We start from the raw sequence: 23,082 nt of genomic DNA on the forward strand, positions 1-23,082 counted from the left end.
AATAAAAATGTTTAAAACACATTAGAAAAAATGATGTGGAGGGGCGCCTGGGTGGCTCAGTCGTTCAGCATCTGCCTTTGGCTCAGGTCATGATCCCAGGGTCCTGGGATCGAGCCCCGCATCAGGATCCCTGCTCCGCGGGAAGCCTGCTTCTCCCTCTCCCGCTCTCCCTGCTTGTGTTCCCTCTCTCGCTGTCTCTCTCTGTCAAATAAATAAATAAAATCTTTAAAAAAGAAATCAGAAAAGGAGATTCAGCATATGTATATTTGAATCTCAGAATGAGACAACAAATATTTAATATTTCTGACATCAAAATAAATACACACACACACAAAATTGTAAGAATATTTTGACCGGGTTTTTTGTTTGTTTCCTGCGAGGGGGTGTTTGGAAAAACAAAAGGCGTCAGGTTTCTTTTTCTGCTCATGGCAAGGCCTTATGATGGTACTTAATCAGCTGCATAGATAGAACTGATTGAAATTTAAGCATGGAGATTAGATCCTTGTAGAAATTAGTTACACTGATTTTATATAAGCTGATTAAACAGGCAAAATTTGCTTCATGTTAAAGTGTTTATTTTTTAAAGTTTTTTATTTTTTAATTTACTTTGTTTTAGGTGACCTTTGAGAGTAAAGAGTGCTTTGAGTAAAAGTTTTTCAAATAAAAAATTAGAAAATTTATTTGTTTAAATTAAAATTTAAAATGATTTCTCTGCTTTTTTGTTTAAGATGTTATTTATTTATTCCAGAGAGAGAGAGAGCACGCATGTGCGAGTGGGGGGAGGAGCAGAGGGAGAGGGAGAGAATCTCAGGCAGGCTCCATGCTCAGTGCAGAGCCTGACACAGAGCTTTATCTCTCAACCCTGATACAATGACCTGAGTTGAAATCAAGAGTTGGACACTGCACCCACTGAGCCACTCTGGTATCCTGAGGAATCTATTTATTTAAGTGTTTGAGAAATTGCTTCATTTTTTTCCTTCTCTCCTTCCTACTTTTCTTTTAGTTTATTTTGTTAGTTTTTTAAGAGTAGTATTAAGTTCCCTTCTTTTTAGTCCTTAGTCCTTAATAAAGATGTCCTCTAAGAACAAGTTCGTTGTGCCCCATAGGTTTTGGTAGGGTGTGTTTCTTTTCCATTGCTCTCTGGATAGTTTGAATTTTCAGTTTTGCTGTCTTTGAACATTTGAAATTTTTGATTTAGGAATGTGTTTTTTAATTTCCAAGCTGTTTTGTTGTCATTTAATTTCTTATTTATTGATTAATGATACTGGTTTGGAATGAGACCATCCAACCCTCTGCCAGCCCCATGTCCATCAGCAGAAGCCAAGTTGGGAGTCTTGGAATTCAGCCCGCTTCTGACAAGACCTTTCTCCACAGCCCTCTTTCCTCTCCAAACATTTTTTATCTTGCTGTTACTTTCTGCCATAAAACCATCATACTGTTTGTCTCCTTTTAAGTAGTCATCACAACAAGCCCTGGCTTCCCAGGTTATTCTTCATCTCTGAGACTTTCATCTTCATAAGGTTTTGTACATCTTTTCTCACCCCCAGCTACCCCTCCTTCTCTTAAGACATATTTACTCTATCCTCTGAGGTAGCAGAGGTAACATTTTATTGTTGATACTTTTAAAGTTTGCACACTCAGATTTGGGGATCTAGGTCCTCAATTATTTCTCTATTGGATCCTTCAGGCTTTTAGAGTATTCCTTTTGATGTCCCCTTACCCCGATGTTCTCCACCGTCCCTCCCCCCAAAATAACTAGCGGGTAAAGCAGGAATTCTTATATTCCTTGATGAGAAAGGGGAGACTGACGTAAAGAGGTGAAGCTCCTGCCTAGCTAGACCTCAGTAAGAGAGCTGAGACTAAACCCAGCCTCCTAACTTCTAACTTGGTATTCTTTTAATCACAACATAGTAATACAGATATAAAAAGATTAAATCAAACACAGATTTGAACAGAATGTCAAAAATGTTAAACATAAGAAGGAAGTAACAGAATTAAAATATATCCGTTAATTAAATGTGAATAGGTCCAATTCTACTAACTCATACTGTCAGATGGATTTGAGGAGTACTTTAAAGCACATAATGAAAGGTTGAAAATAAAGGGATGGGCCAGGCAAATGCAAACAGTATAAAAGCGGAGGCGGTAATTAATGTAATTTAAAGTAGAATTTAAGGTTAATGCACTGGATATAATGAAATAAGATAGTATGTAATAATGAAAGGCCCAATTAATTAACAAAGTAGCTGTAACAGTCATAACAAGTAGGCACCAAACATAGATGGTATATTTCAGAGCAAAACCTGTTCAAAACACAAGAGAATTTGATGAAGATACAGTTATATTAGGAGATTTGTTATATCTCTTTCATAATTAAATAGATCCAAAAATCACAAATGAGACCATAGGGAAATAGAATAACACAATCAACAAATTGTTTTTTGTTTTTTTTTTTTTTTAATTTTAAATAATCCCTACACCCACGTTGGGGCTTGAACTTGCCATTCCAAGATCAGGAGTTGCACGTTCTACTGACAGAGCCAGCCAGGTGCCCCTCAATGAACAAGATTGATTTATTTCATTGAGAGAGATCCCGGGGGGTAGGGCGGGGTAGGGGGGTGGGAAGGGCAGAGGGAGAGGGAGAGAGAGTCTTAAGCGGACTCTGTGCTGAGTGCGGAGTCTAACGCAAGGCTCGAATCCCATGACTCTGAGATCATGACCTGAGCCGAAACCAAGAGTTGGTCGCTTAACCAAGTGGGCCATTCGAGGCACCCAATCAATAAATCTTTTGAGGGAAGAACTCATTACTTCAAAAGCCCATGGAACAGTTTTACAAAATCGGTCTTGGACTTAGTAGGAAAGTAAATCGTAAATCAGAAAGAAGCAGAAATTTTATACTACATGTTCTCTGGTAATTTATTCTTTTAGAAAATATTTTTGATCTGTTATATTCCTAGCATATGAGTAGGTAGTGTGGTTTTTTTTTTTTTAATAACTCTATAAATTGCCCTCATTTTGGTATACAGTTTTTTGAATTTTAACAGGTATTATACAAATGTATACAGTCATTTAATCATTACCACAGTAAGGATATTAAGCAGTTCCATCCTTCTAAAAAACTAGTGTCTTTTTAGTCATACTTTTCCCCTGCCTCTAGCCTCTGGCAGCCACTGGTCAGTCTTCATCACTATAATTTTATCTTTTTGAGAATGTCCTATAAATGGAATATATCCTGTAAAGTTTTCAGACTTTTTTTCACTTAGCATAATGCCTTTGAGCTGTATCCAAGCTCTTGCATGCCAGTAGTTTGTTTCTTGTTACTGCTGGGTTGTATTCCATTGCATGTGGATGTTTCAGAGTTGATTTATCCATCCACTTATTACAGGATATTGGATTGTTTCCAGTTCTTGGTGGTTATGAATAGACCTGTATAAACAATTTAGGTACAGGATTTTATATGAATATTAATTTTTATTTCTTTAGAGTAAATACCCAGTAATAGGATTGCTGGATCATATGGTAAATGCATGTTTAAGTTTGGAAACTATTCCATCCATGTTTTAATAAAGTGATCGTATCATTTTACATTTCCACTAGCAGTATATAAAAGTTCCTGTTCCACATCCTCACCTGTTATACTTAGCACAATCAGACTTTAAAATATTAACCGTTCCAATAGGTATGTATGTGTTGGTAGTCTCATTGTGGTTTAATTTGCATTGTCTAATGACCAGTGATGTTGAGTGTCTTATTTGCTGTCCGTTGAGCTGTATTTTGAGTGTGTGTGAGTGAAGTGTATAAATCTTCTGTTCATTTTCTGTTTTTTCTTCTTGAATTTTGAGAGTTCTTTATATATTCTGCATATGAACCCCTTATTACGTGATATATGCTTTGCTGATATTTTCTTAGACTGTGGCTCCTCTTGTCATTCTCTTAACAGTTTATTTCTAAAAGCAGAAGTTTTTTATTTTGATGAAATCCGGTATATCAATTTTTTCGTATTAATGATGGTTTCAGTGTTATATCTTTTGCTTAACAGAGGGTTGCAGTGATTTTTCTTAATGTGTTCCTCTAGAAGTTGTATGGTTTCATGTGTTACATTAGGTCTGTGATTCATTTTGAATTAATTTTTGGATACAGTATGAAGCATATTTATCGAAGTTCTGTTCTTTTCCTTTCTTTTTTTTTCTCTTATATATTCTAAAACTATTTGTTGAAAAGACTGTCCTTTCTGTAGTGCATAGCTTTTGCACCTTTGTAAAAACTTAGTTGTTTATATATGGTAAGTCTCTTTCGGGATTCCCTTCTAGCCCATTAATCTATTGGTCTCTCATGTCAGGATGCTTCACTGTCTTGATTTCTATAGCTTTTTTTTTTAAGATTGTATTTATTTGAGAGAGAGAGAGAATGAGAGAGAGAGAGAGCACATGAGACGAGGGGGGTCAGAGGGAGAAGCGGACTCCCTGCTGAGCAGGGAGCCTGATGCGGGATTGGATCCAAGGACTCCAGGATCATGACCTGAGCTGAAGGCAGTCGCTTAACCAACTGAGCCACTCAGGCACCCTTGATTTCTATACCTTTATAGTAGGCCTGGAAGTCATATACTGTTAGTCTACCAATTTTGTTACTTTTTTCAAAATTATTTTGGCTCTAATGTTTTTGTGTTTCCTGATGAATTTTAGAATCCGTTTGTTGATTTAAAAATAAAAGCCTGCTAGGATTTTTATAGGGGTTGCATTGACCCAAATAGATCAATTTGGGGAGAATTGACCTTTTAACAATATTGAGTCTTAACGATCACAGAACAAATTATGTGTCTCCATTCATTTAGGCCTTTCAAAATTTCTTTCAGAGTGGTTACATGTCTTTTACATCTTCTGTCAGATTTAGCCCTAAATAGTCAATAGATTTTTATTAAAAAATGTTATTTCAAGAGAAGAATCCTTTGTTTATTGCTGATATTTAGAAATACAATAGATCTTTTAAACGTTTAGTTTGTATCTGCCACCCTTGCTAAACTTGCTAAGTAGTTCTGGGAGCTTTTTTTTTTTTAAATCTTGTAGATTCCATTGAATTTCTACATTTTTTCTTTCCAATCTGGGTTCTTTTTATTTCTTGTCTTATTGCCCTGGCTTAAAAAAAAAAAAGAAATCTTAAAAAAGGTGAAGAGCCTGATATCCATCTTTTGTTCCTGGCATGAAGAGGAAAAATACTCAGTTTTTTACCATTAAGTGTGTTGTTAGCTGTATGTTTTTCACAGATGCCCTTTATCAGGTTGAGGAATTTCCCTTCTCTTTCTGATTTGCGGAGAGGTTTTGTCAGGAATGCATGTTGGATTTTGTTAAGTGCACTTCCTGCATTTGTTGATGATTATATAATAAAGTCCCCATTGATTTTTTTTTTGCTCTAAATTTTTTATTGTTATGTTAATCATCATTAGTTTCCCCATTGATTTTTTTCATTGTTTAGGATAACCCCACTTGGTTGTGATGTGTTGTTGTCTTATACATATTTTTAGTAGTTACGCTAAAATTTTGTTTAGGATTTGCATATGTCATCATGAAGGATATTAGTCTGTAGCTTTTAATTATAATGTCTTTGGTTTTGGTATCAGGGTAATGTATAACACAGAGTGACTAAGAAAGTATTCACTCTTCTTCACGTTCCTGGAGGAGTTTGTTTAGAATGGATTATTATTTAAATGTTCAGTAGAATTCACTCTGGGCCTGGAATTCTTTTCATGGAAAGGTTTTTAACCGTAGATTCAATTTCTTTAATAGATGCAGGACTCTCCAGTTATCTATTTATTTTTAAATCATGGTAAAGTAAACATAAAATTGACCATGTTAACCATTTTTAAGTTTACAGCTCAGGGGCAATAAGTACGTTTGCATTGTTTTGCAGCCATCACCACTATCTGTTTTCAGAACTTTTTCATCACCTCAAAGAGGAACTCTGTACCAATTAAACAATAGCTTTCACTCCACTTTCCCCTCAGCCCGTGGTAACCTTTCTTCTGTCTTCTGTTTTTATGAATTTGCCTGTGTTAGATACCTCCTAGGTGGAATCATACAGTATTTGCCCTTTTGTGAGTAGCTTATTTCACTTAGCTTAATGTGATCAAGGTTCATACACGTTGTGGTATATCTCAGAATTTCATTCCATTTTATGACTGAATAATGTTCCACGATATGTATAAACCACATTTTGTTTATCTGTTCATCGAGCACTTGAGTTGCTTCAGCCTTCTGTTGTTATACTGCTATCAACATTGTTGAGCAAATATCTGTTTGAGTTTCTGCTGTCACTGCTTTTGGGTATATACTAAGAGTGGAATTGCTGCCTAATACGGTAATTGTATTTTCAGCTTTTTGAGGAAACATCAGATTTTCTTCTGTTCCTAGTTTGTTGAGCGTTTTTTATCATAAAAGGATGCTGAGATTTGTCAAATACTTTTTCTGCATGAATTGAGATGATCATGTGTTTTTCCCCCCATTCATTCTTTAATGGGATATATTATTTTGAGTGATTGCTCATATTCCACCAATCTCGTATTATGGAGGTAAAACTCACTTTATCATGGTGTATAATCCTTTTAAGAGGCTGCTGAATTACCTTTGCTAGTATTTTGCTGGGGATTTTTTGCATCAGTATTCCTCTGGGATATTGGTCTATAGTTTTCTTTATTTGTAGCATCTTTGTCTGGCTCTGGGATCAGAATAGTGCTAGCCTCCTAGAATGAGCTTGGAAGTGTTCCTTTCTCTTCCGTTTTTTGAAAAGTGAGGAGGGTTGGTGTTAACTCTTTAAATGTTTGGTGGAATTTACCAATGAAGCTATCTGGTCCTGGGCTTTTCTTTATTGGGATGATTTTGATTACTTACGGTCTCTTCAGTTTTTTTTTAATTTTATTTATTTGAGAGAGAGGCAGAGTGAGAGAGAGTGAGCACAAGCAGGGTGAGGGCTCGAGAGAGAAGCAGACACCCCGCTGAGCGGGGAGCCCGATGTGGGGCTCTATCCCGGAACTCTGGGATCATGACCTGAGCCGAAGGCAGACGCTTAACCGACTGAGCCACCCAGGGGCCCCAGATTTTCTTTTTCTTGATAAGTCAATTTTGTCAATTGTGTGTTTTCAGGAATTCGTTCATTTCATCTAGCTTATCCAGCTTGTTGGTGTATATAATCATTTTTTTGGCTGTAAAATTAGTGGTAATGTCCCCACTTTCATATCTGAGTTTTGTAATTGGAATCTTCTCTTTTTCCTTAGTCTAGTTAAAAGCTTGTCAGTTTTGTCGATCTTTAAAAAGAAAGAAAGAAAGAGAGAAACCAGGCCTTGGGCATGGATTTTTCTCTATTGTGTATCAATTCGCTTTGTCCTTTATTTTGGTTCTGATCGTCATTATTTCCTTCCTTTTATAGCCCTTAGTTTGCTCTTCTTTTCTAGTCCCCTAAGGTGTAAAATTAGGTTATTGAGTTGAGATATTTCTTCTCTTATACTGTGTTTAGAGCTGTAAATTTCCCTCAGCACTGCTTTTGCTACATCTTAAATTTCGGCGTCTTGTGTTTTCAATTGTCTCAAAGTATTCTCTAATTTTCTTGTGATTTCTTCTTTGGCCCATTAGTTGTTGTTTAAAAGGGTGTGATTTAATTTGCACATGTTTGTGAATTCTCCAGTTTTCTTTCTGTCACCGATTTCTAGTTTCATTAGGTTATGATAAAAAATACTTCAGATGAGTTTAGTCTTTTAAAACTTATTCATACTTGTTTTGTAGACAACATAGGGTCTGTCCTGGAGAATGTTTCATAGGCGCTTGAGAGAACTGTGTTCTGAAGTCGTTGGGTAGCATGTTCTCCGGGGCCTCACTGGTCTGTGCTGTTGTTCCGCTGTCCTATTTCTCTGTTCTCTCTCTGGTTGTTTGATCCATTATTGAAAGTGGCGCATTAAGATCTCCAACTAATACTGTATTTGTCCCTTCGGTTATGTGAATGGTTGCTTCATAGATACTGGGATCTGTCCTTTGGTGTATGAGTCTCTTAAGAGACAGCATGTACACTTGGATCTTTTTTATAGATTTATTTTTATACGTGGGTACTATTTTTATGTATAGTCCGCCAACACCGCCTTTAATATAATTACTGGTAAGGGAGGATTTACTACTGACATTTTGCTGTTTGTTTTCTGTCTTTCTGTGTGTCTCAGAGAGTTTTTGTCGCTTATTTCCTCCATTACTGCTGCCTTTGGGATTAGTTGATTTCTTACACTGACATGGTTTGATTTCCTTTTGTTCAAATTCTTTAGGTATTTTGTTTGTGGTCTGTTTCTTTTTGAGTCAATTCTGATAGTTTTTAGTCTTGGAAGGAAATTGACATTTCATCTGAATTGTCAAGTTTTTTGGCATGAACTTGTTTATAACATTTCCTCAGTAACTCTTTAACCTCTCTGTGTACAATCTGTAGTGATGTGATCTTTCTCATTGTTTATAATGGTAATTTTGTCTTTGTTTCTCTTGATCACTTTGGCTAGAATTTATCAGTTTCTTGATTTTTCCTTATAGAACCAATTTTTTTGTTTCATTGATTTTACTTATTTATTTTTATTTATTTACTGGCAGATCATCCTCAACACGGTTGAGCCCTCATATTCTTTTTTTTTTTAAATCATGCTTTAATTACAATATAGTTTCAGTTTTCCTCAGTAGATCCAGTGAAATGCAAATGAAGACAGGTCCCCAAAAAAATGAATGAACCAGTTATGGAAAAGTGTTTGATGAATTTCTTGGTAACTCTTAAAAGGAGAAAACATTTGTGACAGCCCTGAAGTGGAATTGGAAAACCTGAGCTAAGGGATTTGTTAAAGCATTCATATCTCAGCTGTTTTTCATCATTAAACAAATATTACTCTAACACATTATTAATTCCATTAGCATAACTGAAATGAGCATGTGGCAAAACTGAACCGGGGCATATTTGAGCTTTAGATGGGGATGGGAGTTCTAGTCAAGAACTTTCCAGAGATTGTTTGTTCTAGATCTGAAATTAGTTTCCGCAGAAGTCTGGGAATCAGAAACCTTAGGTTTCAGTTGATTGTGAGAAACTCTTTGGGGGATCCACATAGCATCTGACCAAGGAACATAGAAGCTCAGAATTGACCTATCATATACTCTTTGAGTATCTTTGATCTATAGAAAAACACTAGAGTCAACCCAATTCTACAGCTTACCTGGAGTCCTGGTGTGGGGTTCCTATCTCCTTATAGCCTGCTAATGTCTTTGACTCTCATTCCAGGTTGCATTAGGAAGTGTCAGAGTCTTATGTTCAAATGTCACTACAGAGAGCCTTTACTGGTCTCATGAGTCACCCTGGGGAATTCTGAGGAGACAAGTAAGAGACAAAGATAATTTTCTAGCAGGAACCTGTAGGAGACAATTGCTTGTTGATCATAGTTGAAACCATTCACACACACCAAAACAATTTTGTCTAGCTAAGCTGGATAGGCCTGAGAAATTTTTTGTTGTTTTTGTTTCTTTGTTTTTGTTCATTGCTCTTTCACCAATGAAGACACCCATCCTGGAACTAGTCACCTCCTCAGCAGGGACCTTAGTCCTCTCCAGAGCTCTGTAGGTCATTCCAGCAGCAATTTGGCTGAAGATGCAGACCCTTGGTTTCTGAGTTGCTAGTTCCAAGCAACTTATTGTCAAATCATTCAACCTACAGACGTAAAATGGCATTAAAGGGCTTCTGAAGAATAAGTACCTAAATTTATATCTATGTATTTCCCTTGCCGTATACATAGACACCAAACTTTCAAATTATGTGGTGCATCTTATGCAACAGTGGTTTCTGTCAGTTTTTGTTTTGGTTAATTTTTTTTTTTTTTAAGTAAGTTCCATGCCTAATGTGAGGCTTAAACTCATAACCCCAAGATCAAGAGTTGCATGCTCTACCAACTGAGCCAGCCAAGGGCTCTTACTTTGGTTAATTCTTAAAATCATTAACAAATGTAATAGGAATCTGGTGAGTTTTGGGTTAGCTGGTTTTGTATTAGCTGTTGTCATGGGTCTGCTCCTGTTCCTTTCTGTCTGCTTCACCCACAATATCAGGTATAATCCAGTTGTAATTACTGCATCAAGTAACACGTTAAAAGGATTTTCTGTAGACACTCAGTATACAGCCTATATGTATATATAAGCCACACAGCCCACCTTGTTTGCATTTTACTTGGTTTTTTTCCAACCGCATCATACCATTCTTCAGTATTTTAATCTTTCTGGTGAAATCTTTACCATCCACTTTGTGCCTTCCCTAAGTACCGGCCAGAAACTGCCAACTTCTTTTTTTTTAATTTAATTTTATTATGTTATGTTAATCACCATACATTACATCATTAGTTTTTGATGTAGTGTTCCATGATTCATTGTTTGCGTATAACACCCAGTGCTCCATGCAGATCATGTCCTTAATACCCATCACCAGGCTAACCCATCCTCCCACCCCCCCTCCACCCTCTAGAACCCTCAGTTTGTTTCTCAGAGTCCGTAGTCTGTCATGGTTTATCTCCCCCTCCTATTTCCCCCCGTTCATTTTTCCCTTCCTAATATCTTCTTCTTTTTTTCTTAACATATAATGTATTATTTGTTCCAGAGATACAGGTCTGTGATTCATCAGTCTTACACAATTCACAGCGCTCACCATAGCACATACCCTCCCCAGTGTCTTATCACCCAACCACCCCATCCCTCCCACCCCCCACTACTCCAGTAGTGGAGTAGTTTCAAACAAATCTCAGTTTGTTTCCTGAGATTAAGAATTCCTCATATCAGGGAGATCATATGATACATGTCTTTCTCTGCTTGACTTATTTCGCTTAGCGTAATACCGTCTAGTTCCATCCATGTCATTGCAAATGGCAAGATTTCGCTCCTTTTGAGGGCTGCATAATATTCCATTGTGTATATATATATATATATATATATATATATATATACACACCCCACACCTTTATCCATTCATCTGTTGATGGACATATTGACTCTTTCCATAGTTTGGCTATTGTGGACATTGCTGCTATAAATATTGGGGTGCACATACGACGGGATCCCTACATTTGTATCCTTGGGGTAAATACCCAGTAGTGCAATTGCTAGGTTGTACGGTAGCTCTATTTTCAACTTTTTGAGGAACCTCCATACCGTTTTCCAGAGTAGAAACTGCCAACTTCTGTTAACAAGACTGAAGCTTAAAAAGTTCTTCACTCTGTTGCCAAATAAATACACAGATATCAAAACAATAACCATTTACAAATTATAATGGAACAATATACCATAACAGTAGAAAAATGAAAAAGCCCAGATATAAATATATCAAGAAGTATGCAAGAAAAAGAAGTATGCAGGATTTATGTAAGGAAAAAGACTACCAGAAGCTTATGAAAGACATAACACGTATCTAGATACACTGAAATTGAAAGACATAACATGTATCTAGACACAACTATTTATGTTTGATTCTGTTAAAATTCTTTTACTGTAATTACAGACATTCTCACTGTGAATTCTTTTTAATTTAGCATAGTGATTAAAACTTCATCTCAAATAATGTAGAGGTAAATATTGCCAAGAGAATAGTGAAAGAGGAGATTAAGAAGGGGAACTACGGAGCTGTAATGGATTAAAACCTAGTTTATAAAGAAGTTAAACTAGTAGAGTACGGATACAAGAAGACTACTAGTCATTTGTAGAGAATGTAAAACCCAGAAACAGAAAAAAAAAACATAACTGAGAATTTAACGATGAAGTGGCATTTTAAACTAGGTGAGAAAAGATGGATTAGTTATGACAAGCAAATAACTATTTTTTAAAAAGTTCTTAGATGTTGGGGCACCTGTGTGGCTCAGTGGATTAAGCGTCTGATCTTAATTTCAGGTCCGGTTATTATGTCAGCGTCCTGAGATCAATCGCCACCCCTCCGCGCTCGGGGTGGAGCCTGCTTCAGAGTCTCCTCTCTCCCTCTCCCGCTGTCCCTCCCCCCATTATTGCCCCCCATTCTCTCTCAAAACCAAACCAAACCAAACCTTAAATGTTGCACCATGCTCCAAAATAAATCTTGGCTTGCTTAAAGATTTAACTGGGAAATAAGAGCAAAAAAAAGAAAAGAAAAGAAAATGTAAATGTAAGGCTGGGACAAATGGGAGGATCAAGAGGCATGCAGAAATACGTTTTCATTTCATCCGGAGAACGTGCATAGTTTTCCTCTCATAAGTTTGCACTTGATGATACACATTGCTGAAGTCTCTGACCACGAAAACATCTCTTTCTTTTCTTTCTTTCTTTCTTTTTTTACGATTTTATTTACTAGACAGAGAGAACAAGCAGGAGGAGCATCAGGCAGAAGCAGAGGGAGAAGTAGGCTTCCTGCTGAGCCTGGAACCCAAACTGGGGCTCGATTCCAGGACCCCGGGATCATGCCCCGGGGAAGGCAGATGCCCAACCACCTGAGTCACCCAGGAGCACCTGAAAACAGCTTTCTATTGCAGCATCTGCTCAATTGGCATGGAGACCGGCTGGGGCCCAGAGGGATATGGAAGAGGAATAAACTGAGGGAGAGCTTTTTTTAGGGAAGTTTTCTGGGGGACGAGGCATTCAGCATCCTGAAGTTTCATGCACTCTAGCCCCAGTAGGATACGAAGAGTGCTTTTCCACACCGGCGAGTCTAACTTCTGCAGATGTTCGGGAAAGCTCAGCCAACTCCCGCCAACGTTTGAAGGGGAACCCACCCCGGCTCACAAGCAAACGCTGAGATTCGAGAGACTGGGACCTCGCACATGCGCTTTGGGCACCCTTGGCCGCCGGCCCTTTGTGCGCAGGCGCAGCGACGCTGCTTTGTGAGGTGCCCGAGCGCACTTGTGTTTGGCTTCGTTGCTTGGTTACGGTTGGCAAACCGCGGAGTTTCGCTAGTGTGATGTAGTGGCGAGGCGGGTTTGGCTTATCTCTGGCGCTAGTGTTGGGCTCTAGAGGTGGTGAAAAGCCGAGGGGAAGGTGAAGTGTTTGTGAAGCCTCCAGGCTTTGCGATGGAGAAGTTTTTTAGCTTCCAGGATAAGGGCGGGTCGTCCCTTCCAGTCACCAGCTCGCTGAGGGACGGCTCGGGCATCCCGTGTGGGAAGAGAATTGGAACCAGCAGCTCCGGGTGGGGGTACAACATCCGAGACAAAGATCTCAAAAAGATCCACAAAGTTGCCATCATGGGCAACGTAAGGAAACTGCAGAAGGTTCTCACTTTCGGGAAACACGGCGTGAACGAAAGAGACAAGATGAACAGGTAATAGGGACTTGGAGGCCGGCTGCCCGAGACGGCGGGGAGGAGGTGGGGCGGACCGGGAGAAGCGCGCACCTTCCCGGGCTCCGCCTGTGGAACCGAGCCCTCCTGTCACCTAGGGCGCTTTGCGGTCTTCCCTCCTGAGGCCCCGCAGCAGGGGTCCAGCGCCCAGGTCGGCTGAGCATCAAAACGAAATCTTCAGCTGCCTTTGGACCCACTCATAATTCCCCGTATAGACCACTGTACAGACAGGTGTTTTTTTTTTTTTTTTTTTTTTTAAGATTTTATGTATTTATTTGACAGAGAGAGACAGCTAGAGAGACAGGGGTAGAGGGAGAGGCAGGCTCCCGGCTGAGCAGGGAGCCCGATGCGGGGCTCGATCCCAGGACCCTAGGAACGTGACCTGAGCTGAAGGCAAGCACTTAACTGAGCCACCCAGGTGCCCCTCTTACTTTCCATTTTAAAAAGAATTTGGGAGTGCAGGTGGGGATTGGTATCTTCTGACAACGTTTAGCCTCTTCAGAAGTAAAGGGGTTATTTTTATGTGTACTTGTAGATTTTATTTATACATTAAATATATACCTGTTTTTTGTTGTGTGTAGCTTTATTACGTATAAATGATTATAGATTAATCATTTTATTTTAGTTACATCCTTATGAAAATAAATAATAAAAATGATAATATAAAGGTTTATAAAATTTTAGTTGTGTCCTTATGAAAAAAATAAAAAATAGGAAATATAAATGATTGTTGCAATTTCAAATGTATTGCTTTACTTTATAAAAGTTTTCTTTAAAAATACTGAACTCTCTGGGATGCCTGGGTGGCATAATCGGTTGAGCATCAGAGTCTTGATTTCGGCGTGGATCGTGATCTCGGGGTTGTGGGGTTGAGCCCCATGTCCGGCTCCATGCTTGGTGGGGAGACTGCTTGAGATTCTCTCCCTCTCCCTCTGCCCTTCCCCCCGCTTGTGCATACTCTTTCTCTAAAATAAATAAATCTTTAAAAATAACTGAACTCTCCAACTGTATCTACTCTTTCAATCCATTTATTTATCAAATAGAATCTGAACACATGTTATGTAGGAGCCAAAACCAAGAGTTGGACACTCAACCAACTAGCCACTGAGGTGCCCCTAAGATGAGCAATTTTAAATTGAAGTATTAGGACTTAATCTCACTTAAAGCTTTTCCTCCTTCCTTTCAAACGAAAACATTTCTTGAAGATAGGAAATTGTAAATGTTAACCTTTACCTGCCCTTTTGAAATTTTAATAGTATTAAGTACTGATATTGATAATTGGTAGTACTTGATTTTCATGTGACTTATAAATCTAAATATTTAATAAAATGAGCTGTCCCTGTTTATTTAAATCCTGAGTTTCCTTTGGCTTAAAGTTTCTTGAAAATCAGGGTAAGAATTACTTAAAAAACATTCTCCGTTATTTTAGTCCTCTTTTCCCATAATGCTTTCAAGAACTAAAATTTACTTAAATGCCAGGTATATGACTGGAACTGCAATAGACCTGTTGTGTATATCATTATTTCATTTAATGTAAGGCACCATAGATTGTCTGATGCCCCAGTAGTTTCTGTACCGATAAGAAATTTTAAAAAATTCTGCCAATTATAGTTGTAAGACATTTTGAATTATAAATTGCATTCCAGTGTCAGAGATATTAAAAGGTGACAAAATGAGCATCTTAGAATCACTGAAATGTAGTATTTTTGAAAATCCTTAAAACATATCTACAAAGTAGGCATAATCGTATCACTTTACCTAATTGGATGTTGTCTTTGTAAAATAGTAATAGTAATAGTTATAATAATGTTATGTAACAAACTTTGCATAGATCCTCATTTAAGCATCAGGCCGAGGTCTTGTGAGATAACTACTCTTTATTTTATTTATTAGTATTATTTTTTAGTCGTCTCTGTACCCAACACGGGGCTCGAATTCATGACCCTCAAGATCAAGAGTCACATGATCTTCAAACTGAGCTGGGCAGGGGACCCGAGATAACTATTTCTATCCCCATTTTGTTGATGAGGAAATTGAGGATAAGGCTGAGTAAGTGATAACTGTTAAGTGACAGAGTTGAAGTAGGATTCAAACCCAAGTTAAGCTGAATCCTGAGGTCATGCTCTACCTAATCAGATAGGCTGCTCTTTATTAGTGTGGTGAATAATCACTAATAAATATTGTACTTTCTTCAAAAGAAAACTAAATCTTTGTTTTGGAGTCATAGGAATAAGGTGCTATTTAACGTTTACAATTACATGAATTCATTGCATGTTTTGAAATAGTGCACTATAATTTCCTAAAAAGTTCTTTCACTTTCATAGGACTGCTCTCCATTTGGCCTGTGCCAGTGGCCATCCAGATGTCGTTGCTCTCCTAGTGGAGAGGAAATGCCAGCTTAACTTCTTTGATGGAGATTACAGGACTGCTCTGATGAAGGTATGTGGTAGCAGCTGTGTCTGCCTGAGATGGATTTGATTTAATTACTTAGAATGAAAATTTATTGCATTTAAGCATAACTAATTGGTGAAACCTGTGGCACGTTTACTTTAAATTTCCAGAATTTACACTCTGTTTCTTGGTGTAATACTGACAGGCTGTACAATGCCAGAACGAGAGATGTGTGACTATTCTTCTAGAACATGGTGCTGATCCAAATCTTGTGGACATTGCTGGCAATACTGCTCTCCACTATGCCACCGTTGGTTCAAATACATCAATAGCAGAGAAGCTGCTTTTACACCATGCAAATATTGAAGCGAGAAACAAGGTACAGATCAGCTGTCTTTATGAAGTATTTGAAATAATATATAGGTATATATAAGTTTTTTTAGCCACAAAACATTTTATTTACATATTTACTTATATGTGTAATAAATACATATACTGAAGTCTATACATCAGGTCCTGTCGTCATGGAAACAACTCCAAAGCCAGGGCAGGGAGGGCTAGAGAAAGATGATGCCCATGGAGAGGGCAAAGTTCCGTCCCCCAGCCACCCTTCCGCCCCGGAAAGAGAATCTTCCCATTAGCGCTTGGGAGTGAATGGTGGGCTCAGAGCCCACAAAGGATTGAAGGCCTAGAGGGGAGTGGAGGTGATGGACGCTGGGTGCTGTGCAGGGGCTTAGGAAATGGGTGCTGCTGGGAATGGGTGGGAGACTCTGACCCAGTGGGGTAACTTGGGTGAGTGTAAGTGGGAGGAGAAAGCAGCAGGTTGCAGGCCCTGGGCACTCCAGGCCCCAAGGTTCTGAAAATGAGAGCAAGGGGATCAGGTCATGACATCCTACAGGGGTATCTACTTGTGCTTGTAGCCACTCTTCCCGCCATGTACCACATTGAGGTCTCCCATTTCAGAGAGTAGTTCCTGCTCAGCCTTGTGTAGTTCCTCAGTGGGGTGGTAGCTGTACGTGGGGAATAGCTGATGACCATGCTCACCAGTCCACCTTCTGTTTCTTTGACACGCATTACTTCTACCACTGCCCTTACAGAAACACTGTTGGTTGACATAGGTAGGGTCAGTTTTTCATATTTGGAAGCTCATGCATTCCCTGAATGAAAATATTTTGAAGTAACTGAATTGTCTAAGATTTCACTTTAATGATACTTTTTATTTTAAAGATTTTATTTATTTGAGAGAGACAGAGAACAAACATGAGTATGGAGGAAGGGCAGAGGGAGAGGGAGAAGCAGGGGAGCCTGATGCAGGGCTGGATTCCAGGACCCCGGGGGTCATGACCTGAGCCAAAGACAGACGCTTAACTGACTGAGCCACCCAGTTGCCCCAGAGCCACTCTTTTAATTCCGAGTCCCTCTCCTCAGTGACCCATTTGGATCAAGAGTGCCTTATGTTGACATCGGGGATCCTGATACCGTTGATAGAAGAGAGTCAAGCATGTTTGTGTAACCCGGAGAAAACCTTCATCTTTTTTTTTTTTTTTAAAGATTTTATTTATTTGTTTGACAGAGAGAGAGCAAGAGAGGGAACACTAGCAGGGGGAGCGGGAGCGGGAGAGGGAGAAGCAGGCTTCCCGCCGAGCAGGATGTGGGGCTCGATCCCAGGACCCTGGGATCATGACCTGAGCCGAAGGCAGACGCTTAATGACTGAGCCACCCAGGCACCCCGAAAACCTTCATCTTTATTGGAAAGCTCTCAAAACTATACCCCTGAAACTCTAATTTCTCAAATGTTAATGTTTGCCACATAAAAGTATTGTCAAATGGGGATAAGCAAATTTAAACGGATTTCTTTTGTGCTAGATATATAGTGCAGTTTTGTCATATTTCTCAATCATAGATGATCATTGAATCTTTCTATTGGCGCACAGTACTTATGTTCCAGCAAAGTATATGTTCTTTGGAATGTAATTTAAAAAACACTACTCCAGAGATAATCATTTAGGTTGTTAACTCAATAAAAATACTTAAAGCATTTACTGCTATGTTTTAGAGTTTGGAGATATAGAGAAAAAAAATAATCCCTTCCCTCAAGAAGCTCTTGGTTGAGATGGGTGCAATAAAATAACTAGAGCATACCATAATAAGATAATAATCCATATCTTGGATAGAAGCCAAGATTCTTGGAACCAGTCAATGAAGTGAGTTTTGGAGAATGACTGCAGTTAATCTGTTGAAGAGGTGGGAGAGGGCTATTTAATTTAGTTTTATTTATTTTATTTTTTTAAAAAGATTTTATTTATTTGAGAGAGAGAGAGTGGGCGAGAGAGCTCGAGCATAGGGGCGGGGCAGAGGGAGAGGGAGAGGCCAACTCCCCTCTGAGCAGGGAGCCTGGGATCACGACCTGAGCTGACCTGAGCCCAAGGCAGATGCTTAAGGGACTGAGCCACCCAGGCCCCCTGAGGAGGGCTATTGTAAAGAGAAGGAGCAGCTGGTGAAAGCACAGAAGGGCGAGAGTACTTTCTATATTATATATTTGAGTTTAGAGGATCCTTTATAAGTTTTAAAATTCAGTATGGAAATATGTAATTTTGTAAATTATAAATTGTTTTTGCACTTTTACAGGATGAATTCACACCATTTTTACTCGCTGTAAGTAAGAACAAACAGCAAATGGTGGAATTTTTAATACAAAAAGAAGCAAATGTACATGCAGTTGATAAGTCGCAAAGGTACAGTAGTTTTGGTTGTTTTTTTTTAACCTTACATTGTTCTGGAGTGGTACAGTTACTCACGTCAGAAAGATTAACTTAATAAGAAGAGGATTAATTTATAATTATATAGTGAAAAATGTCAACATGTCATCAGTTAGGCAGAAAGCAATTATTCTGACAGGGCAACGTGGAAGAACAGTGTAGGGTAGAATTTATATTCCTTCATATTATTGACTGATGTCATTTGCAGTCTTTTTTTTTTTTGCCATATGATTTTATATTAGCTAAAGGGGTTTCATATTAGTTTTATTAGTTTTATAAAGTGTGGACTCCTAACTTTTATTTTACTTTATGATGCAATATTGGACTTCTTAACCCTTTTATAGTATTTTTGAAACTTCTACTTCATATATATTTTCTTTAAAAGATGAATATTAAACATAAATAGGAGTTGTTTTGTCTTTTGGATGACTCTTTGCTTTAAATTGCTTTTTGTTTTTGAAGAATACTGATGTTAGATGATCCCTAAGTGATTATTAATTACTATTACCAGATAATATGGGCTCATCATCCTTTTTCATGTTCAGTATTTTTTTTTTTCCATTGGTAAGGTAGAAGGATGAAAGATAACTTTAATTGAATAGACTTTTCCTTTAATGAGGACATATCATAGGTGGGTGATAAAGAGAAAAGAGATGGGCTTTAGATTGACACAAGACTAGGTTTAATTCCTAGCTTTCGTGCTTGCTGGGCGTGTGACTTTGGAAACATTACTAATTATAACCAGATACATCTCCTGATATGAAAAGGAGGATAATAATATATCCTTCAAGGGTGGTTGTGTGTAATGTTTTGTATATATATAGCATTTAATTGAGTGCCTACCACGTGCTTATCTTAGCATCATTACTGCAACTATGACTGTTTTATCACCGTTAGTATGAATACTGTTATTTTAAGCCTGCAAGTAAGCTTTTTTATTTTTTTATTTTTAAAGATTTTATTTATTTGAGAGAGGGAGCATGAGCAGGGGGAGGGTCTAGAGCAGGGAGCCAGACGTGGAGCTTGATCCCAGGACCCCGAGATCATGACTGAGCTGAAGGCAGACGCTTAACCGACTGAGCCACTCAGGCGCCCCTGCAAATAGCTTTTTATACGGACCTGTCCTCTAGATGGCTTGGAAGCACACTGTATCAGATTAAGGAAGAAATGGGGAAGTCTTTTTTAAAAATCTTTACCCATTCAGATGAGTGACCTCAGCATAGTTTCTTGTTCATCAAAGGACTTTAAAGCAGCAGCTTCTACTGTCATACCCCAGTAGGACAAGAGGCTTCTTGTTTGTCCTTTCCTTTTAGGCATGGAGGTAATTTACAAAGATGAGCGCGGGAACATGTTAATGGTCAGTTCTGTACTGACAGGCAAGATATTACCCTGATAAAGTATATCAAATGAGCTGTTTAAATAACTCTTAAGTTCCTAAGGGTGAAGTTATCTCTCTGTTATTTTAGAACAGCCCTCATGCTTGCTGTACATCATGATTCTGCAGATCTAGTCAGGGTTCTTCTTCAGCAAGGTATTGATATCTCTTCTGAAGATGCGAATGGATGGACTGCAGAAGAATATTCTATTTTTAGTGGTCTTAAAGTGTAAGTGTTTACATTAAAGTGTTAATTATTACTAAACTGAGGTATATAATAATTTAACTGTTTTTTTTTTAAAGATTTTACTTATTTATTTGACAGAGAGAGACACAGCGAGAGAGGGAACACAAGCAGGAGGAGTGGGAGAGGGAGAAGCAGGCTTCCCGCGGAGCAGAGAGCCTGACGTGGGGCTCGATCTCAGGACCATGGGATCATGACCTGAGCCGAAGGCAGAACCTTAAGGACTGAGCCACCCAGGCGCCCCTAACTGTTAGTTCTTATGTAACAGATGAGAGTTCATTGTTTGATTCAGGCAGTTTTGGGATGGCAGTGAGTTAGCCCACATCATTTGCCAGAAATCAAGAAAAAGGCTAGACGACTAGTAAAAAGTAGTAATGCGTGCAGGATTCTTTATCTCAGGACTATTGAGACCTTTATCCTTAGGGATCCTAACTGTATCTGTTTCATTCCAAGTATAACTCTTATTATGCATGGGGTAGAAATAATGTTACATCTGTGTTTTTTCTTTTTCTTTCTTTTTTTTTTTTTTTGTAGATTTTAGTTACTTGAAGAGAGGTAGAGAGCACAGGCGGGGGAGGGATAGAGGGAGAAGTAGATTCCCTGCTGAGCAGGGAGCCTGACGTGGGGCTCCATCCCAGGACCCCAAGATCGTGACCTGAGCCGAAGGCAGATGCTTAACCGACTGAGCCACCGAGGCGCCCCAACATCTTTGTTTTTTCTAACTAGTTACTTGGGTCTTGAGATGTTCAGGTTAGTAGAAAACCCTATACTTTCCCTTGAGGGCTATCTCCTATACTTTCCCCCTTGAAGTTTCCAAGAACCTGAGGAGTTCCCTAAGACCAAAGAGACCATGTTTTTTCACAAGTCATTTCGAAGGAAAAGACATTCTTCTCATTCCCTTGTTTCCTCTGATTCTACTACTACAGCATTGCCATTGAAACTGGTTCTGCAGGGCGCCTGGGTGGCTCAGTTGGTTAAGCGACTGCCTTTGGCTCAGGTCATGATCCTGGAGTCCCAGGATTGAGTCCCGCATCAGGCTCCCTGCTCAGCGGGGAGTCTGCTTCTCCCTCTGACCCTCCCCCCTCTCACGTTCTCGCTCTCAAATAAATAAATAAATAAATAAATCTTAAAAAAAAAAAAGTAAGAAAGAAACTGGTTCTGTGGTGTGGTCATGATTGATCTTTGCTCCTAGGATGCCCTTGCTGATCCACATTCCTCAGTCTTCAGGGTGATCCAGAGTTAGACTTCGAAGTTACAACTTTTTTTTAGTTTACTACATATGCTTATATGCTCAGCTATTCCAAAGCACCAGCACCCTGTTCTGTCAGCTGGGCCTCCTGGCTTTCGCCACACACACCCTTGCGTTCACACTCAAAAGCCTTACGTGAAGCCCATATGTTAGCCCAGACCTTCATGATGAATTACCCTTTGAGGGTTTTGCTTGTCTTTTCTGCTAGCAGATAGTAGTTGGGACCATTCTAAGCTGTTAAAGAGGTTCAAATACTGCTGCAGGAAGAGACTGGACTTCTCTTTCTCCTTTGTTACTAGACCTATATCCCAAGCCTGCTTTAAATCCTGTGGTGCGGCTTTTCTTATTAGGTGATGAAAGGTCTCATATTGCCCTTCCCAGAGTAGTGGGCATCACCTTTCCTGAGAGGCCATGTTTTGGGTTTAATATTTCATTAAATCCTCTTAACAACCTTGTAAAATAAGGCAGTAAGATGCCTGTTTTATAGAGGAAGACTTTGAGCCCAAGAGAAGTGGCTTGTCCAAGAGCAAATAGCTGTGAGACTTAGGACTTCTGAGTTCTAGACACTTTCCATTATGGCAAGCTAACTCTAATTTACTAACTAATTACTAAATTACTAATTCATGACTGGTTCACCTTACTTTTTTTCTCCTTTCATTACATACTTAATAATTAAGTAATATTAATAAAAAGTGTATAAAACTTATAAATTTGAAGTATATGGGGTACTTTAAGTTTTGATATTAGTTCTGATATTTGAAATACTCTTTTAAGAATTTGGTATTTGGTAAGTGTTTTTCATATCAGTATTAAAAGAGTAACATTGTTTATCACCCCTTTTTATATGTAGCAGTCGCCAACTAATTGCGGAACATAGAGAAGAAAAACTTAACAATTATTTGCAAAATAAGAATCCAGGTAAGACTTTCCAGCATGAATTACTTTTGGTGGTCCTCACATAGATGGAGTCAGAGTAAGGAAGTTTTGATAATGAAAGAGCAATGAAAAAAAAAAAAACCAATGTGTAAATTGCATATGTATTTTTTTCTCTCTTTTCTTTTCTTTCTTTCTTTTTTTTTTAAGATTTTATCTATTTATTTGACAGAGAGAGAGAGTGAGAGAGCACAAGCAGGGGGAGTGGCAGGCAGAGGGAGAGGGAGAAGCAGGTTTCCCGCCGAGCAGGGAGCCCGATGTGGGGCTTGATCCCGGGGTCTGGGGATCATGAACTAAGCTGAAGGCAGACGCTTAACCAACTGAGTCACCCAGATGCCCCTATTTTTTTTTTCTTTCTTAATTTCTTTCTTAATAGTCTAGTATTCAGGATTATTTAAGAAGTTAATTGTAGGTACTGCTGTCGTGAACAATGGGGAAGAAATCAGAGGGAGACAAACCGTGAGAGAGACTGGACTCCGGGAAACAAACTGAGGGTTACAGAAGGGAGGGGGGTGGGGGGATGGGGTAACCGGGTGATGAGTATTGAGGAGGACACGTGTTATGATGAGCAGTAGGTGTTACGTGCAATTAATGAATTGTTGAACACTACATCAAAAACTCACGGTGTACTGTATGCTGGCTAACAACATAATAAAGAAATTAAAGTACCTCAGTATGAACAACAACAAAAGAAGTTAATTGTAGGTAATTTAAAATATGAGGCGGTATTGTCTGAAAAGAAATTCATTATTTTAGTCATGACCCCTAAAATCCCATATGATATTTTTGTGTAAATAAGAAA

At 38.7% G+C, this 23,082-nt stretch overlaps 1 protein-coding gene across 3 annotated transcripts in view; it reads left to right on the forward strand.

Moving 5' to 3' along the window:
• Nucleotides 1–23,082, forward strand: part of LOC114203944 (ankyrin repeat domain-containing protein 26-like) — a 112,129-nt gene that overhangs the window by 12,809 nt on the left and 76,238 nt on the right. For all 3 annotated transcript variants that reach the window (XR_015768747.1, XM_088025465.1, XM_088025464.1), the window contains exons 2-7: nucleotides 12,352–13,311; nucleotides 15,654–15,768; nucleotides 15,926–16,099; nucleotides 18,349–18,455; nucleotides 19,946–20,083; nucleotides 22,198–22,265. Coding sequence is in view for 2 of the 3 variants with exons in the window: in XM_088025465.1 (XP_087881591.1) it covers nucleotides 13,064–13,311; nucleotides 15,654–15,768; nucleotides 15,926–16,099; nucleotides 18,349–18,455; nucleotides 19,946–20,083; nucleotides 22,198–22,265 (850 nt within the window). In the remaining variant the exon portion in view is untranslated. The remainder of the gene's footprint in view (nucleotides 1–12,351; nucleotides 13,312–15,653; nucleotides 15,769–15,925; nucleotides 16,100–18,348; nucleotides 18,456–19,945; nucleotides 20,084–22,197; nucleotides 22,266–23,082) is intronic.

This window comes from Eumetopias jubatus, unplaced genomic scaffold (assembly GCF_037043125.1).
Source record: "Eumetopias jubatus isolate StellerSeaLion01/CBP00866 unplaced genomic scaffold, mEumJub1_p1.0 scaffold_8, whole genome shotgun sequence".
Lineage (NCBI taxonomy): Eukaryota > Metazoa > Chordata > Mammalia > Carnivora > Otariidae > Eumetopias > Eumetopias jubatus.